Raw genomic sequence first — 19,757 nt, forward strand, 5'->3', positions numbered from 1 at the left:
CAAGTCCCGCTTGGGGTGCCTTGTGACGGACTGGCGTCCCGTCCAGGGTGTGTCCTCTTCCCACTCCAGCCTTACGCCTTGTGTTGCCGAGTTAGGTTCGGGCTCCCCGTAAGGGACAAGGAGTTCAGACAGGGAGTGTGTGCAAAGATCTTGTAAGGGCTTATCTTTTTAAACGGTGAATAATACGTTGCTACGTTCATTTTAAAACAACAAACCGTATTTATTTACTGTTAAATTAAATGTAGTACTCTAAAAAACAAAATTCCAATTTTTCACTGTAAATTTCATGGTTACTGGATATTTTGGAAAATACGGTTTTTTACTGTAGCATTTTTACAACAGTTTAGCATTAAATTCGCAAACATTTTTTAGTTTACAATACAGAGTACAGTATATAAAAAGTACAGTGGAGCCTTGGAACGCGAATGCTTCGGAACTGGAACTCGTCGGACCCGGCCAAGCCCGCTGTGGCACCACGCCCCCGTGTTTTCAAGAGATTTTTTAAAAGAAGTTCATATTTCCTCCAAGAACTTAAACGTGTATACTGTAGCATCCACCCACGGAGCTACTACAAACGTCCATCCATCTTCCTCCGCTTTTATCCGGGGCCGGGTCGCGGGGGCAGCAGTCCGAGCAGAGCCCTCCAGACTTCCCTCTCCCCGCACATCTCCTCCAGTTCCTCTGGGGGAACCCCAAGGCGTTCCCAGGCCAGCCGGGAGACATAGTCTCTCCAACATGTCCTGGGTCTGCCCCGAGGCCTCCTCCCAGTGGGACATGCCCGGAACACCTCACCAGGGAGGCGTCCAGGAGGCATCCGGAACAGATGCCCAAGCCACCTCAACTGGCTCCTCTTGATGCGGAGGAGCAGCGGCTCTACTCCGAGCTCCTCCCGGGTGACTGAGCTCCTCACCCTATCCCTAAGGGTGTGCCCAGCCACTCTGCGGAGGAAACTCATTTCTGCCGCTTGTATCCGCGATCTCATTCTTTCGGTCATGATCCAGAGTTCATGACCATAGGTGAGGGTAGGAACATAGATCGACCAGTAAATTGAGAGCTTCGCCTTACGACTCAGCTCCCTCTTCACCACAACAGACCGGTACAATGACCGCATTACTGCGGACGCCACACCGATCCGTCTGTCAACCTGCCGCTCCATTTTTCCCTCACTCGTGAACAAGACCCCGAGATACTTAAACTCCTCCACTTGAGGGAGCAATTCCTCCCTAACCCGGAGGGGGCAATCCACCTTTTTCCGACTGAGAACCATGGCCTCGGATTTGGAGGTGCTGATTCTCATCCCCGCCGCTTCGCACTTGGCTGCAAACCTCCCCAGTGCATGCTGCAAGTCTTGACTTGATGAAGCCAACAGGACCACATCATCCGCAAAAAGCAGAGACGAGATCTCGCGGCCACCAAAACAGACATCCTCCGTTCTCTGGCTGCGCCTAGAAATTCTGTCCATGAAGATAATGAACAGAATCGGTGACAAAGGGCAGCCCTGGCGGAGTCCAACATGCACCGGGAACAGGTCTGACTTACTGCCGGCAATGCGAACCAAACTCCTGCTCCGGTCATACAGGGAACGAATAGCCCGTAGCAACGAGCCCCGAACCCCATAATCCCGAAGTACCCCCCATAGGATGCCACGAGGGACACAGTAGAATGCCTTCTCCAGGTCCACAAAACACATATGGACTGGTTGGGCAAACTCCCACGAACCCTCCAGCACCCTAGTAAGGGTATAGAGCTGGTCCAGTGTTCCACGGCCAGGGCGAAAACTGCATTGCTCCTCCTGAATCCGAGGTTCGACTGTCGGTTGGATTCTCCTTTCCAGTACCCCGGCATAGACTTTCCCAGGGAGGCTAAGGAGTGTGATCCCCCTGTAGTTGGAACACAATCTCCGGTCCCCCTTCTTGAAAAGAGGGACCACCACCCCGGTCTGCCAGTCCAGAGGCACCGTTCCCAAACTCCACGCGATGCTGCAGAGGCGTGTCAGCCAAGACAGCCCCACAACATCCAGAGACTTGAGAAATTCGGGGCGGATCTCATCCACCCCTGGAGCCTTGCCACCGAGGAGTTTTTTGACTACCTCAGCAACTTCAGCCAGGGTAATGGACGAGTCCCCCTCCAAGTCCCTAGCCTCAGCTTCCTCTACAGAAGGCGTGTCGGAGGGATTGAGGAGATCCTCAAAGTACTCCTGTGCGCCGGAGACCTTATGGCCGCAGCTCCGAACCGCCGCCCCGACAATAGAGGCGCGGAACATAGTCCATTCAGACTCGATGTCCCCCACCTCCCTCGGGACCTGGTTGAAGCTCTGTCGGAGGTGGGAGTTGAAGACCTCTCTGACAGGGGCCTCCGCCAAACATTCCCAACAGACCCTCATTATGCGTTTGGGCCTGCCAGGTCTGTCCAGCTTTTTCCCCCGCCATCGAATCCAACTCACCACCAGGTGGTGATCAGTTGACAGCTCAGCCCCTCTCTTCACCTGAGTGTCCAAGACATATGGCCGAAGGTCAGAAGAAACGACTACAAAGTTGATCATCGACCTCCGACCTAGGGTGTCCTGGTGCCAAGTGCACTGATGGACACCCTTATGCATGAACATGGTGCTCGTTACGGATAAACCGAGACTAGCACAGAAATCCAATAACAACTCACCCCTCGGGTTCAGATTAGGGAGGCCGTTCCTCCCAATCATGCCCCTCCCACTACAAACATGCTCTTCATTAAAAGCGTACATGTCCCTAGCAGGAGTCTAAAGAAAGGCAATTCAGACAGTACCAAACACAGAACACCTCAGAATCCCCCTGGGTCACTCCCAGCCCCCCTGCTGCACCCCATGGTTAAGGGGTTCCCCCCGGGACTCCCCAGAATCCCACTCTTGAACACTGAACATAAATAGGACGACAACCAATCAGAAACCACACACAACTATGTACACACACATAAACACTAATGCCAACTATTTACACATTTACTCCCCTCAGCGCTGTTACAATACATTGCAGTATAGTTTCCAATACACAGTACAGTATATGACAACTACAGTGGAGCCTCGGAACTCAAACGTCTCTGAATTTGAACTCGTCGGACCGGCAAAGCCCGCTGCGGCACCACGCCCACATGCTATAAATAGATATTTTAAAAGAAGTTCACATTTCTTCCAGGAACTTAAACGTGTATGCATTGCAGCATATTTATAATACACAGTACTGTATATGACAACTATAGTGAAGCCTTCGAACTCTTCCAACCGGGAAAGCCCGCTGCGACACCACGCCCCCGTGCTATAAATAGATTTTTTTTTTTAAAAAGTTCACATTTCTTCCAAGAACTTAAATGTGTATACATTGCAGCACAGTTTCCAATACACACTTCAGTGCATGACAACTATAGAGGAGCCTCCGCACTCGAACGCTTTGGAATTCGAACTCTTCAAACCCGGCCAAGCCCGCAGCAGCACCACGTCCCATGCTGTAACTAGAATATTAAAAAAAGATCACATTTTTTCCAAGAACTTAATCGTGTGTACATTTATAATACACAGTACGGTATATGACAACTATAATGAAGCCTCGGAACTCGAGGGCTTCGTAACTTGGCCAAACCCGCTGAGGCACCACGCCCCCGTGCTAGAAATAAATTTTAAAGAAAAGTTCACATATTTTCCAAAACTTAAACTTGTATACATTGCAGTATATTTATAATACACAGTACAGTATATGACAACTACAGTGGTGCCTCGGAACGCGAACGTTTTGGAACTCGAACGCTTCGGAACTTGAACTCATCGAACTCGGCCAAGCCCGCTGAGGCACCACGCCCCCGTCCTATAAAAAGATTTTTTTTGAAAAAGTTCACATTTCTTCCAAGAACTTAAACGTAAATACATTGCAGCATATTCTACAATCCACAGTACAGTATATGACAACTACAGTGGAGCCTCGGAACTCGAACGCCTCGGAACTCGAACTCTTTGGACTGGCCAAGCCCCCTGCGGCACCACGCCCCCGTCCTATAAAAAGAATTTTTTTGAAAAAGTTCACATTTCTTCCAAGAACTTAAACGTAAATACATTCTGCTAAGCGAATAAGTGTAAATGTATTGATTTTTAAGTAGACATTTTTCTCCAAGGGGGGTGCAGTGGCGCAGCAGGTTTGGCCTGTACCTGCTCTTTGGTGGGTTTGGGTCCCTCTTGGGGTGCCCTGCAACAAACTGGCATCCCATCCTTGGTGTGTGTTCCAGTACTCAAGTAGCCACACTCTTGCACAGTATTTTCAATAATGCGCCTAGTGCTTGGCACTGAATGGGACCAAATAAACACACATTAGCTTACATAGTTTAAGGAATAGTTGAATCACCTGAATAAAATAACCTAAAGCAACCTTACAAAAGTGCTGTGAAATGTCTGTGCTCTTAACACAGTTTGACCTTGAAGGAAAGAAAGCCAAGATCGGTACATCAGTACAGCGGCCCTAAAACATCTAGATGTGACAGAGCCATAATATAACAACAAATGATGAGAAAAGTGACTAGTAACATTACAAAAGTGGTTAAAGGAAGGTAACTGGGCTCTCGCTCATGGCCACCTGTAACATGCAAGATCATAAATGATTGTCCAATACATTAAATGTCACAGTTCATTCTGGATCTGTCGGATTCAATTGCAGAGCAGACAGGAGTTTATTTCAAGAAGGAACAGGAAGAGTGGTCAGGGACAGGCAAAGGTCTTTGATCAACGAATGTCATACACAAGGACAATCCAGAAATGTGGTCAAGGAAACAGGCAGAAGGTCAAAACACAAGAAAACTGATCTGGGTTCAGGAAGGAGAAGGGACACGGGATGAGGACAAGGGCGAAGGCGAAGGCTGACTCTCGGTGAGTGAGCGGTTTGGCGAACAAGGTTCTGCATCCGACTTCCTTCGGCCTCTGCCTTTTATGCCTCCATCTCCGTCAAGCCCCAGGTGTGCCCTGTCATTATGCCGACAACGTGGATGTGGCATTAAAACAATTAGGGAAAGTTGTAATGTCTGATAAGGGTAATAAGAAAATGTGTGAACAGTAACAAAGTGTGAATGGAAATAACAGTAATTAATTTCACACCTGTAGCTCCACCCACAGTTCCAGATAATACTCTCTGACCCAGCCAGGCCCCCTCCTACCCCTGGATACTGGTACAGCCCCAGAGGCTATTGCTGGACTCAATACTTGGGGGCAGAAAGGGCCAACATTCCTGAATCAGACCTAGACCACCTCCAGCTGGCCATCAACTCAAGCATTTTACAGCATACATACAGTACGCAGCACAAACGCAATTTAGTTTTGCTAATTTGCCTCTCACACACCTTCGGATAAGGGAAGAACATTCATGTAAACTCCATGCAGACTGAGATAAGATCACATCAAACTCTTAGATAGCAAAGCAGTTATTTGTTTGTGTGTAGCGTGTGTAACATAGCTGTTGTCTGATGTGCACAAGACTCTGGGAAGAAGTGTGTGTGGGGGGCAGCATGAAAATAAATGCCAGGAAATTGTTTCAGAGAGTGCTCGTAATATATGTAAAACAAAGTATAGTTTCAAACTGTGATGTAGTGCATCTTTATCATTACAGTTTAGAAAGCTAACATTAATGATGTGGACTAGAGCTGACTGGTTTTTAATACCCCACGTGAGCCTCAGCCTAGCCTTTCAGTTATTGTCCATGGGATGCTGCTTCTAAACGTTATCTACATCTTCTGCTTTTGTCATAGTAATAACAAGAAAATCTGTAACATTTCTCAAATGTCTCTTTTTTGTATTTCAAGGCTAAGTAAGGTACACCCTAGATGGGACGCCTGTCCATTATACTATAATTGCAAAGTGTATATAAAAAAAGAAGTGTCTTAAATGCATAATTTCTCAAATCTGTGAGGTCATGTATGTGTCAAAGGGGTTTTGGAAACTGGTCAAATCATGAGTGATGACAGAGAAAAACATGCTTGCAAAGATCATTTAATTATTTCACATTAAACCAATAAGATTCAACGAGTTCCACCACCACAAGAGTAATTATAAAACCAATCACTGACACAATGCTCTTTAAATTACTGCAATCTTGATTGATTTCTCTCAGCTATGCCTGGAACCCAAAGAACATAAAGCCATTTGAGAAAATCCCACGTGAAAGGTAACTTTAACAGGTAAGATGTTGCCAGACATCCACAGGAATGGCACATGTATGTATGTATGTATGTATGTATGTATGCATGGAAAGAAGTGTCAGAATCAGAGGGAAACTACATGACCAGAGCACTGCAGGTTTACATTACGGCACAATTTTTTGTGAAAAGCAGCATGTGTTGCAGATGTTCTCAGGGCATGTCTCATTGAGGTTTGAACAGATGTAACAGCAGTGCTGGTCGTCCCACTTCCTGAGTGCCTACAAAGGAACAAGCGCAGCGTTAGAGGACAAGTGCAAAGGAAAAAGAAAACCCGCCACAGAAGGGGATTGGTACCTCTCAGCTGCAGTGTGAAACATGGTACAGTAAAGAACGGTACCTGTGCACATGTCAGAGGTGGACACACTCTCTCTTTAATCTGAATGCCATCCAGCTGACAGCTGTAGGACACACAAGGGTTGTTGCCTTTCCACTGGTCCCCGACCTGGAAGGAAACAGATTCATATGTTACTGACATACACACACACACACACACACTTTGTTAAAACATACAGACAATTTTGTACATCGTCATAATGTCATAGTCCCTTTGTTCTCTCTCTCACACACACACACACACACACACACACACTACACACATTTCCAGTGTTTAGCCCTGTTGCTCACTCAACATGTCATAGGATCATTAAAGTGACTTTCTGAATACCTTGTATTTTGTCCCGTTGTACTCACAAGTCTTCTCAACTGCAAAGAAATGTAAAAAATGCTGTAATAATCAGTACAGTGTTCTCAGAATGACACATTTTGAACAGAATGTTTATCAGTGGTATAAAACCATTTCTAAAACAAAATAAATTGTATTAAGAGTTCAGATACCATCTGTTCTCATTCTGGAATCTTTTTTTTTTTTTTTTTTTTACAATCCCCTATTCAGTGAAAATTCTTCTGATTACCGAAGTAACGTGTCCTGTACTATCACATGGATATACAGATACATCTAGAGAGTAAATGTATTACCGCAAATTGCCATGGGACAGGAGTCTGTGCTGTTGAAGGTGATCAGCATCTCGTTGTCCTTGCAGGTGGGAGGTGCTAGTTTGGGTTTGGGTGTGCACTCCTCTGTCATTGTGATGTTATTACAGGTGCATATGTTGCACTTGGACTCCCAGGTTTCACCAGGCTAAGAGGGACAAATTCATCAGAACACAAAAAAGTCTCCTCATGCAGAACACATAACAATGGAAAGTAAAATAAGAGGATTTCTCTAGTGTGTCTGCAGTCAATTTTAAAGCTTGGCACGATGGCTCAGAAAAGACGTTTAGCATCTGAAAATGTCCTTGATCTGACTGGATGCGTTCAGATTATCAGTTTTGTTATTGTCAGCCCAAAACAAGGACTTAAAATTTCAGCATTACATTTCACGTATTATACTTGAAAATCAATTTTTGAAATAATAAAATTTAAGTAAACTACCGTAAACTTCACTCAATCGTAAGAGCCAGGACGCTTACCTGCTTGGGCTCTCCAAGTGGACCCTTGCAGGCTGAGAACAGAATTGAGATATTTGAGTGTGTACAGTATTTCCATTTAAGTAGAAACCTGTTTCACCTTAAGATCAGTTTCTTGACCCTCCTTAAGACAGGCACATGTACTCTACTAAAACAGGTCAATCCTACAGGTATCTAGTATGTTTTAGCATGCAGACAGCTACACAGACACACTACTAAATTGATTATGAATCTTCTTAACTTCAACAGTTGTGACTTCTGCTTTCTCTGCATGTTACAGCAGTAAAAAATAACTGCACCTTTAAAGATATAGCAATGCCGCCAATATCAATATGAGAATTTGTATGAGGTCCACACAATTCAGATTAATGATTTATTACGTTTACATTTGTTAATTTAGCTGACGCTTTTCTCCAAAGCGACTTACAATGTTAAGGTCACAATTATTACATGCTTACAATCATTTACCCATTTATACAGCTGGGTAATTTTACTGGAGCAATTTAGGGTAAGTACCTTGCTCAAGGGTACTACAGCCGGAGGTGGGGATCAAACCTGTGACTAATGTAAATGTAATGATTCAACTAGTAGGAGAACAGCAGTGGAGTCTCACTTACTTGTGCACTGGTGGACACATATATCTTTGTATTTTTCTGCCCGCATCGTGTTTTCAGGGCAGAAACACCCAGGCACTGGGGTGTCATAGCTCATCCCACTAACGCGGTTTCTGAGAAAGGACATGCAGGTCTTACTAGGAATGGAGCCACTGGCGTCACATAAAACATTTTCAATTCAATGACATAACCCATCGTCATACCCTTCAAAGAGGTAAACACTCTTACCTACAATCGCAATAGTCATCAGCCTTGGACCTGCACTCTTGGTAGATCAGTCCATTGCTACATGATACATCTAAAACAGAGAGATTAAGATACAATTCAATTCAGTCGCACAGTGGTGCAGCAAGTAGCACTGCTGACACAGTACCTTTGCTCTTCAGGCATGAGTTTGACCGTTGGATCAGTGTGTGCGGAGAATGCATGTTATCCTCATGTGTCCGTGGATAAGTGGTCTGAAGACACAGTGTGCTTTGGGTAAATTGTGTGCAAGTTGCGGCAGCTATTTGTGTAATGTGTGACAACAAAAACGAGGAATCACATGCCTGCATCTGTGCTGGAACATCATATTATGTTCACATGAGTTACACATTGTCCATGATATTAATGTTTCCTAGTTTATTTATACATAACCCAGCTGGTTTCAGCCCGAAAAGGCATCGTGGGGGGGCCATGTGGGCCCACCACCTGCAAGGTCCATCATGGGGGTCAGGTGCAATGTGTACCAGACAGCAGGAGGGGGCGGCGTGGTGCATGGCGTCGCAGCCCCTCGCAACAGAAACTGGTCCTTGGGACGTAGAATGTTACCTCACTGGGGGGGAAGGAGCTGGAACTGCTGCAGGAGGTTGAGAAATACCAACTAGATATTGTTGGGCTCACCTCCGCTCACAGTGTTGGCTCTGGAACCAAACTCCTCGATAGGGGGTGGTCTCTCTCCTACTCAGGAGTTCCACAGGATGAGAGGCGCCAGGCGGGTGTGGGGATACTCACAAGCCCCCGGCTACCTGCCATACAGTTGGAGTTTGTCCCGGTGGACGAGAGGGTTGCCTCAGTGCGACTTAAGGTTGCAGAGAGGAAAACTTTGACTGTTGTGTGTGCTTATGCACCAAACAGCAGTTCAGAGAATTTAGCCTTCTTGGAGAGGGTGGGTGTGGTTCTGGACAGGGCTCCACCTACAGACTCCATAGCCCTGCTGGGGGACTTCAACGCTCACATCGGCAATGACTGGGAAATCTGGCGGGGGGTGATTGGGAAGAACGGCCTGCCCGATCTAAACCCGAATGGTGAAATGTTATTGGACTTCTGTGCTAGCCATGGTTTGTCCATAACAAACACCATGTTCGAACACAAGGATGTTCATAAATGTACTTGGTACCAGAGCTCCTTGGGACAAAGGTCAATGATCGATTTTGTAGTCGTTTCATCTGACTTGAGGCCACGTGTTCTGGACACTCGGGGGAAGAGAGGTGCTGAGCTGTCAACCGATCATCATCTGGTGGTGAGTTGGATCAGATAGCGGGGAAAACTGATGGACAGACCCGGTAGGCCCAGACATCTAACGAGGGCATGCTGGGAACGACTGTTGGAAGACCTTGTCCGGAATGATTTTAACTCGCACCTCCGGGAGAGCTTCTCCTATGTCCCGGAGGAGGTAGGGGACATGGAGTCTGAATGGACCCTGTTCAAAACCTCCATTGTGGAAGCAGCCATGCACAGCTGTGGCCAAAAGCTTGTTGGTGCCAGCCAGGGTGGCAACCCATGAACCTGCTGGTGGACACCGGTGGTGAGGGAAGCGGTCAAGCTGAAGGAGGCCTTTAGGGCCTGGTTGGCTCTGGGGACTTCTGACTCAGCAGACAGGTACCAGCAGGTGAAAAAGGCAGCAGCAGCTGCGGTTGCAGAAGCAAAATCCAGGGCATGGGAGGAGTTTGGAGAGGCTATGGAAAACAACTTCAAAGAGGTTCTGGAGAACCATCTGGCAGCTCGGAAGGGGTCGGAGGAGTTTCACTCAGGCTGTGTTCAGCAGGAGTAGAGAAAATCTGACCTCTGATGAGGACATTGTAGGGAGGTGGAAGGAGCACTTTGAAGAACTCTTAAGCCCAAGTGATATGCCTCCCTTACAGGAGTCAGGGCCTGAGGCTTTCGGGCTGTCAGAGTTCATTTCCCTGGTGGAAGTCACTGAGGTAGTTGGTAAGCTCCACAACGGCAAAGCACCGGGGGTGGATGAGATCCGCCCGGAAGTGCTTAAGGCCCTGGATGTTGCAGGGCTGTCATGGTTGACATGCCTTTGCAATGTTGCATGGACCTCAGGGACAGTGCCCTTGGATTGGCAAACTGGGGTGGTGGTCCCTATTTTTAAGAAAGGGGACCGGAGAGTGTGTGTCAACTATCGGGGTATCACACTTCTCAGCCTCCCTGGGAAAGTCTATGCCGGGGCGCTGGAGAAGAGACTCCGGCCGATAGTTGAACCTCAGATTGAAGAGGAACAATGTGGATTCCATCCTGGCCATGGAACAGTGGACCAGCTTTTTACCCTCTCACAGATAATGGAAGGGGAATGGGAGTTCGCTAATCCAGTCAGCTGATCGGGCTCCGGGTGCATAAAAGGGCAGCCCGGACCATAGGAAGCTGCGGAACCTTGTTCAGCCTTGTTACTCACTCGCGCTGCTAGCAATTGCTCTTCGCCCCGCTCCTCGCCTCCTCGCCCCCTGGCCCTGCTCCTTGTACTCGACTTCCTGGTTTGCCACAACTCCTTGCCTGTCTTCTGGATTACGTTTCTCGGATTCTCCCTTCGGACTACGTTAGTACATCGGTTTCTCTTGCCTGTCTCCTCGACCATGTCTTCTGGATTGCCCCTTGAACAACCTTCCTGTGTTCTGCACTTGGGTCCAGTACACCCGCTCCGGGGAGACACCGTGACAGAATCCCTGGATTCTGTTCCACTATCAAGGTGTTTTAACTCAGAAGGAAAAGGAAAACAGGATTTATTACCGCAGTTTCCATTGGTCAGGTGTCTCCACTCCACACAGACATTGGCTGCCCTGCACACTTCAGCCGCTTGACTTAGTGATGAGCAGAGACCTTTCTCGGTTGTGCTGTTTGATAAACACTTGTCTGTCCTGCAACTTTCCTCAATGACATCCAGGATGGTTGAATTGATCTTCTCTCTACAGGAGCTGAACACTCTAACATAATAACAAAGTTTGTGTTATGTGTAGCCAAAACATTTTTGTAGTTATACAGATATGCCATTGTTATTCACACTGTGCTGTGATCCACAACTATTTGAAGACTTCTAAGATGTAGTAATTTAATCCATTTCCTTCTATTTCTGGAATTGTCAAGTTAACAGCATATCTGCCTCCTATTTTCTGCTGAGCTTATGGTTAAAGTAAGAGAAAGGTGTGAATTAGCAGTATGGTTCTTGGTGGACAAAAAAACCAAAGAGCTAAACACAGATGGACAATTAGCTACACTTTTAGTCTTCTCAACCATATTGTTGAGAAAACCTCATCACAGTGTCCCACTGTAGCAAATTTCACTGGTGAGAAGATGAACACAGCATGGTCTCACCATGGTATTGCAAGAGTTAGTGAAAAGTGTGAATTATTTCAGAAATGCTGACTTTCTAAATGCAGCCAGAGGACTTGGGAACTGGATTTGTCACCTCTTATGTGTTACAAGATCTTAGTTTCTGATAGAATGCTTGAAATCACAAACAAAATGTTGAGAACAATGAAAAAAACAAAATGTGGGTGGAATTGTACAGTGTCCCTTAAGCCTTAAACATGATAGGAAAGGTAGCATATGCATGTCCTTAGCATTACTTTATTTCTGTACTTGTTATGGGCACAGTACATGCTCTAAAAAAAACAATTTCTATATTTTTAGTACTTATGTTTTTGAGAAAAGCAACTTTCAATATGTGGTATGTGTTATTTGTTTTCACAGAATCTGCAGTCACGAATACAAATAGGCTTCAGAAATAAGCAATGCTTACTTATGTTTGAGGATGTCACAGATGGTGCCGGTTACATTACACTGAGGTTTAGGAGTTGGTTGGGTGCAGGGGGCTTCTCTTGGTTGGCAGTGAGGCTTAGTAGGGTCATTATACACCCACGAGGAAGCTGTCTGTGGACAACAATTGTCATTCTCAAGTGCACCACCCTTGCGCACACAGGATCCTCCAGCACAAACACCTGTGCAACAAGGAATGAGGGTTTAGTCACACACACATATCCAAAGGGCCACATATGTCAGACACACTCAAAGGTACATGAACATGCAAATGTATGATCCAAAAAAAAAGAAGGAAACATGTGATCAGTGTTCATCAGTGATACATATATCCTAATACTACACATGTATAGCTAGATTTATGATTCCAAGCCACAATACCACTGCCATTTTGTACACACACATCTAAAGAATACAAATCAGTTGTATGCCCCACAAGCACACACATTCAACAAATTAATGGAAAAGAAAACATACCACATTGTCCTTCAGTGTTATTAGCAAAGTGTTCCATTGCCACATTCACAATAACACCTCTTTCGCTTGTGACTGTGACACTTGACCGGATTTTATCCATGTACATAATAACCTGAGTTCCAGTTGTCTGAAATCTTATTCCTTGTTTCTCAGTAGGGGGGATTACGCTGGTTCCACTGAGTTTGCACTGCAAGAAAAATTGTAAGCAAACATTTAACACAAGAACATGCTGAAGACAAGTCTAATGTGGTATAACATAGTAACATAGTATAATGTGATCAACATTTATCTATTTATTGATTGGATGTTTGACTGAAAAGCTTACCGCAATTTTTGGGTTATTAGCTGAAATTTCACAGACAACATTGCTCTCATCATATGTCACAATGACCCTTTTAACCAATGACTCCAAAAGGACTGGGCTGTAGTTGCTATTGTCCACAGCAACAAGGAAGTTGTACTGAGGCTTCTTCTCTTTCATGAGAATGTAAGTGCAGCTCTCAAAGAAATTGTAAGGTGTTCCCTGAAAGGTGATGTAGTGGGAGTCTCCATAAACATCACACTGACCTGTGAAGAAATTGAGAGAACTTTTGAGTCATGTTTGAAGACCATGTCAGGCAGGGGAAATACATACTTTCCGTTTTCCATTTGTCACATGCAACAAGAGTGACTTGTTAGTAAGGTGTGGAAGTAAAAAGTAAAGCATTTGACTCAAGGGTCAAATTCCTTTTCTACACCCTGTAATCCCCTCACAGTCTTAGTGTCACAGGGTTTTCCCCTGGTCGGAGTGGCAGACTCAGGCACGGAGCACAGGCAAGGTTTTCAAGGGTTAAGCCAGAAGACATAGTCACAAAACAGGGAAAGGGTCACCGCTGTGCTGACGAAATCCAAGGGAGAATCCAAGAGACGTAATCCAAAGACAAGCAGTGAGTCGTATAACCAGAAAGTCGAGCCAATTCAGGAAAAAGATTTGGGGGGCGGGGACTCAGGAGAGCAAAGGTAAGTTCCATAAGCAAGAGAGAATGCTAAACAAGGTTCCATGTTTGTGTGTGCTCTGGAGCGTCCTTTTATGTGGTCGCTCCCTGATCTGCTGCAGGTGTCCCTCGTTTCGCTGAGGGGGGGCGTGACACTTAGCAACTCTGTCTGTTACTGATGTGATGGACTCATTAAACACAAGCAACAACAAATTGTAAATACAATTTACATATGTGTCAAATACTGAAGAACAACATACTAACCGCACAAGAATTTTTTTTTAAAATATGAGCATACAATTAGTTACCATCAGGGCTTTTGACAAAGAAGAGCCCTGACTGATGTAAGGATGATTACTTTTATTATTATTTTCCAAGTTATTTTCTTTACTAAGGCCTTCATCTGATATTACAGTACAGAATTTAAAGCAAAAACAAATATGTACAATATTGCAACTGAAGTATATTGAGCATCAGTTTAATGTGGGTTAAATCCCTGCTCAGTCTGTGTGGCGTTTGTATGTTCTCCCCATGTCTGCGTGGGTTTCCTCCCACAGTCCAAAGACATGCTGTTCAGGTTCACCCATAGTCTGTGAGTGACAGAGAGAGTGTTTCACTGATGTGTGGATGAGTGACCCATTGTAAATAGTGTATCTAGCAGTGTAAGTCACCTTGGTGAATAAGGTTGGTGGGCTGATAGCACTACATAGTAGCCATTGGAAGTTGCTTTGGAGAAGTGCATCTGCTAAATAAATGTAAATGAGAAAAAGAACGGTGCATTCCTAGACCACATCATCTCCATATAGCAGGGCACTCAAAATTAATCATGTAACAGTAATAATAAAATCAATACCAATGTCACATGAAATAAATGCTTTCCCTTTTAAGATAGAAAGGTTAAATAACTGAAAAACTTTAATAAGTTTTTTAACAAATTGTTAACTCATTGAGGAGAAAGATGGAGTATTTAGTATTCCACTGGGTTTGGGTTGGGTATTAGGAAAATACAACTCACAATAAAGCTTTCAATGATCTGTAATCTAAATTAGACATGAATGTCATTATTCAGTATTTGTCATTCTAAACTGTATGCCAAACTAATTTTTTGCTATGCAGATTGTTATGAAATGAATTTCAGGAGAAATATGTTATAGGGAAAGCACAAAAATACTCAGGGAAAATGTGCAGCAGCAAATTCTGAGCTGCAAAAAAAAAAAAAAACAGTTTAAAAGGCCTACTGTTTGAAAAGTAACTCAAGTTAGAACTGAAAAGTTTTTCTTGAAATTTGCCTTAAGAAGTTTGCTTCTTGTCACACCCGCTGCCTCATCGGCGCCACCTGCGGCTTGTCAAGTGATCAGAGGATAAAAGGGCACCCCAGAAGCCTGTCCATGTGGAACTTCTTCCAGAGCAACTGCTGCCCTCTGTGCCATGGTGTGGGCTGTGGTTTTTGCTTTCTGGTTTCTTGAGTTCTCGCCTGGCTTTCCCGACTATGATCCTGATTACTCCTATTGATGATGTCTCTCCCTTGCCTGTCCACTGACTCTCTTCTGTCCAAGCCCTTCGAGCACTGCACTTGAGTCTGTCACTCTTACTTGCTGGCCGGCATGACACTTCTGAACCCTTAGAACTGACTGCATTCTTGTGTCCTTAATTAAGCTAGACCAGTACAAAAGAGTAAATAAAGAGTAATGGGGAATAACATGAGGAAAGACAATTGAGTAATAAGAAGAGAAATTATACGATACATGGTAATGACTATAGGCAATGATAAAGTTTTGTTTGGTGGAAGGAAAAAATTGACAGAGAAAAAAATCAGATTGTACTTACAGTCACATGTCCATCTTTTGCAACACCCATCTGAGATTTCTTTCAAGAGTCCTCTAGGACATTCTGGCTGACTTGTTTCTGGACACACACAAACTAGAGAGAGGAAGGGGTGACATATATATATATATGTGTGTGTGTGTATGTGTGTGTATGATAAATATATTCATATATTTATATATATATTATATATATATATACACACACACATTGAATACACTCATTAAACATGCATTCTTTTTTAATAAATAGACCAGTTCTATTATGTGCTGAGCAAATTAAAGGACAGTTGTGGCTGAAATTAATTACACCAGTCTCATAACATTCTGCACTGCTACAATGGCTTGAGTCTGTCATCCACTTGACTAGAGAAAAAAAAACATGCACAGTAGCAACAAAGCAGTGAATACTTGAGAAGCCTGCTGTTACTGTATTGATACATACACACTGCCCCTTTTCAACAGTGATGCACCATTCCATAAATCAATAAAAATTTCAGCTCTTGCACAATATGAAGGCTGTAACAAAACTCACCAGTTGTTGTTGGTTTTGGTGTGGTAGTACTGTATGTAGTTTGGGTTGTTGCAGTGGTTAATATTGTTGTTGAAGTTGTAGTCGTAGATGTTGTTGCAGTTGATGTCGTTGTTGAAGGTACTGTGGTGGCAGATGTTTCAGCTGTTGTGGAAGTTGTAATTGTGGGCGTTGTTTCCGTTGTGGAAGCTGTTGTAGGGGTCGTTTCTGTTGTTGTGGAAGGTGTTATTGTGGGGGTTGTTTCTGTTGTGGAAGATGTTGTTGTGGAGGTTGTTTCAGTTGTTGTGGAAGTTGAAATTGTGGGGGTTGTTTCTGTTGTTGTGGAAGGTGTAATTGTGGGAGTTGTTTCAGTTGTGGAAGATGTTGTTGTGGAGGTTGTTTCTGTTGTTGTGGAAGGTGTTATTGTGGGGGTCGTTTCAGTTGTTGTGGAAGATGTTGTGGAGGTTGTTTCACTTGTTGAAGAAGGTGTTATTGTGGGGGTCGTTTCAGTTGTGGAAGATGTTGTGGAGGTTGTTTCAGTTGTTGTGGAAGGTGTTATTGTGGGGGTCGTTTCAGTTGTGGAAGATGTTGTGGGGGTTGTTTCTGTTGTGGAAGATGTTATGGGGGTCGTTTCAGTTGTTGAAGTTGTAATTGTGGGGGTTGTTTCAGTTGTGGAAGATGTGGAGGTTGTTTCAGTTGTTGTAGAACTTGTAATTGTGGGGGTCATTTCTGTTGTGGAAGATGTTGTTATGGGGGTCGTTTCAGTTGTGGAAGTTGTAATTGTGGGGGTTGTTTCAGTTGTTGTGGAAGGTGTTATTGTGGGGGTTGTTTCTGTTGTTGTGGAAGGTGTTATTGTGGGGGTCGTTTCAGTTGTTGAAGTTGTAATTGTGGGGGGTCGTTTCAGTTGTGGAAGATGTGGAGGTTGTTTCAGTTGTTGTGGAAGTTGAAATTGTGGGGGTCGTTTCTGTTGTTGTGGAAGGTGTAATTGTGGGAGTTGTTTCAGTTGTGGAAGATGTTGTTGTGGAGGTTGTTTCAGTTGTTGTGGATGTTGAAATTGTGGGGGTCGTTTCTGTTGTTGTGGAAGGTGTTATTGTGGGGGTCGTTTCTGTTGTTGTGGAAGTTGTAATTGTGGGGGTTGTTTCAGTTGTTGTGGAAGGTGTTATTGTGGGGGTCGTTTCAGTTGTGGAAGATGTAGTCGAGGTTGTTTCAGTTGTTGTGGAAGGTGTTATTGTGGGGGTCGTTTCAGTTGTTGTGGAAGGTGTTATTGTGGGGGTCGTTTCAGTTGTTGAAGTTGTAATTGTGGGGGTTGTTTCAGTTGTGGAAGATGTGGAGGTTGTTTCAGTTGTTGTAGAACTTGTAATTGTGGGGGTCATTTCTGTTGTGGAAGATGTTGTTATGGGGGTCGTTTCAGTTGTGGAAGTTGTAATTGTGGGGGTTGTTTCAGTTGTTGTGGAAGGTGTTATTGTGGGGGTTGTTTCTGTTGTTGTGGAAGGTGTTATTGTGGGGGTCGTTTCTGTTGTGGAAGATGTTGTGGAGGTTGTTTCAGTTGTTGTGGAAGGTGTTATTGTGGGGGTCGTTTCAGTTGTGGAAGTTGTAATTGTGGGGGTCGTTTCTGTTGTGGAAGATGGTGTGGAGGTTGTTTCAGTTGTTGTTGAGGTTGAAATTGTGGGGGTCGTTTCAGTTGTTGTGGAAGTTGAAAATGTGGGGGTTGTTTCAGTTGTTGTGGAAGGTGTAATTGTGGGAGTTGTTTCAGTTGTGGAAGATGTTGTTGTGGAGGTTGTTTCAGTTGTTGTGGATGTTGAAATTGTGGGGGTTATTTCTGTTGTTGTGGAAGGTGTTATTGTGGGGGTCGTTTCAGTTGTGGAAGATGTTGTGGAGGTTGTTTCAGTTGTTGTTGAGGTTGAAATTGTGGGGGTTGTTTCTGATGTTGTGGAAGGTGTAATTGTGGAAGTTGTTTCAGTTGTTGTGGAAGATGTTGTGGAGGTTGTTTCACTTGTTGAAGAAGGTGTTATTGTGGGGGTCGTTTCAGTTGTGGAAGATATTGTGGAGGTTGTTTCAGTTGTTGTGGAAGGTGTTATTGTGGGGGTCGTTTCAGTTGTGGAAGATGTTGTGGGGGTTGTTTCTGTTGTGGAAGATGTTATGGGGGTCGTTTCAGTTGTGGAAGTTGTAATTGTGGGGGTCGTTTCTGTTGTGGAAGATGGTGTGGAGGTTGTTTCTGTTGTTGTGGAAGGTGTTATTGTGGGGGTCGTTTCAGTTGTTGTGGAAGTTGAAATGTGGGAGTTGTTTCAGTTGTTGTGGAAGGTGTAATTGTGGGAGTTGTTTCAGTTGTGGAAGATGTTGTTGTGGAGGTTGTTTCAGTTGTTGTGGAAGTTGAAATTGTGGGGGTTGTTTCTGTTGTTGTGGAAGGTGTTATTGTTGGGGTCGTTTCAGTTGTTGTAGAAGTTGTAATTGTGGAGGTCGTTTCAGTTGTTGTGGAAGTTGAAATTGTTGGGGTTGTTTCTGTTGTTGTGGAAGGTATTATTGTGTGGGTTGTTTCTGCTGTAGTAGGTGTTGTGGTCCTTGTTGTAGTCGGTGTTGTTGTGGTCGTTTTTGTTGTTGTGGACGTTGTTGTAGTAGGTGTTGCTGTAGTAGGTTTTTCACACGTCGTCATACATTTTCTTGTGTTCTCATCAAAGTATGGCTTATCCGGGGGACATTGTGGGTAGCAACCTTTGAAGACATGGAAGCATTTTCTGACACTGTAGTTCAGTTTCTTCAACAACATTTTGCTATTTGTAAGTGATAATACAGGACTAACAACCAGGATGTGAAGCCACGGGAAATGACCTGTTACCTTCAAGGCTCTCAGAGAATTTGAATGGCTTCCCACAGGTCAGTAATTCTGGGCTGGGCCCACATGCTCGGTAATGCCAGGTGCACTCATCCTTTTCATTGTAGTAGTCGCAGTAAACCGCTACAGTGGACACAGACATGCACATGAGTCTCACCCTTCCCCATTGACAAGCAACGCCATGGATGAGGGCTCATAGGACTATTTGCAATACAGGTAATATAGCAAAGTGGATTTCATCGCCAAGTGACAGATGGAAGCAACAAGAAAGACCTGGGTGGTTTTTATTTAGCAAGGTGCATACATTTCATAACCTGCCTTGATGTAGTTAATGTACTGTATGTGGCTATCCAAGGAAGGGTAATTCATATTAGGTAACAGCAACTGTATATACAACCTTTCTCTGTTGAATGTGTCAGTAAGTAACTTTAATTTCTTGGGCACTTGAGAAAGAGTACATGTCGTTGTGTTCACTGCAATACGTACGACACAGGTCTGGTGTCCTCCACTTGACACAGGTGCCCTTTCTACTGCATGCATCTGCGTAGGCTGCCACAGCAGTGCAGAAACCCAGGAACTTCCCCTCAAACTGACAGGAACACGTCTCTTTCACACAAGCCTCCAAGTAGTACTGAGGGTCCACCTAGGATGACCACAAAACAACCATGAGTAGAGAAATCCATCGCTAGGCACCCCAAGCAGGGCTTGAACCCCAGACCCACCAGACAGCAGGACCCAGACAAACCAGTTGCACCACTGCATCCCCTGGTTAGAAGCATCATTTCCTGCCAAACAGGAAATTGACTGGTGGGAAAAATGGGCTCCTCAGAAATGCATTACTCAA

General features: G+C 44.6%; 1 protein-coding gene and 1 long non-coding RNA gene across 2 annotated transcripts; both read right to left on the minus strand.

Moving 5' to 3' along the window:
- Nucleotides 1–5,982: 5,982 nt before the first annotated feature.
- LOC108934895 (mucin-2-like) lies at nucleotides 5,983–16,367 on the minus strand. The gene is made up of 13 exons (XM_029248148.1): nucleotides 16,108–16,367; nucleotides 15,577–15,669; nucleotides 13,101–13,342; nucleotides 12,776–12,962; nucleotides 12,282–12,480; nucleotides 11,273–11,466; nucleotides 8,510–8,579; nucleotides 8,285–8,394; nucleotides 7,671–7,702; nucleotides 7,177–7,339; nucleotides 6,866–6,903; nucleotides 6,539–6,643; nucleotides 5,983–6,419 (listed from the first exon to the last, which is right to left on the minus strand). Exons 3-13 carry the CDS (start codon nucleotides 13,254–13,256, stop codon nucleotides 6,306–6,308), a joined length of 1,368 nt encoding a protein of 455 aa, XP_029103981.1. The 5' UTR covers nucleotides 13,257–13,342; nucleotides 15,577–15,669; nucleotides 16,108–16,367; the 3' UTR covers nucleotides 5,983–6,305.
- Nucleotides 16,368–18,471: 2,104 nt separating this feature from the next.
- LOC114909384 (uncharacterized) lies at nucleotides 18,472–19,585 on the minus strand. Its single transcript, XR_003797268.1, has 3 exons — nucleotides 19,400–19,585; nucleotides 18,917–19,036; nucleotides 18,472–18,792 (listed from the first exon to the last, which is right to left on the minus strand). It is a non-coding gene; the product is annotated as an uncharacterized LOC114909384 (long non-coding RNA).
- Between the last annotated feature and the right edge of the window lie 172 nt (nucleotides 19,586–19,757).

The sequence above is a fragment of the Scleropages formosus genome, chromosome 2 (genome assembly GCF_900964775.1).
Source record: "Scleropages formosus chromosome 2, fSclFor1.1, whole genome shotgun sequence".
Taxonomy (NCBI): domain Eukaryota; kingdom Metazoa; phylum Chordata; class Actinopteri; order Osteoglossiformes; family Osteoglossidae; genus Scleropages; species Scleropages formosus.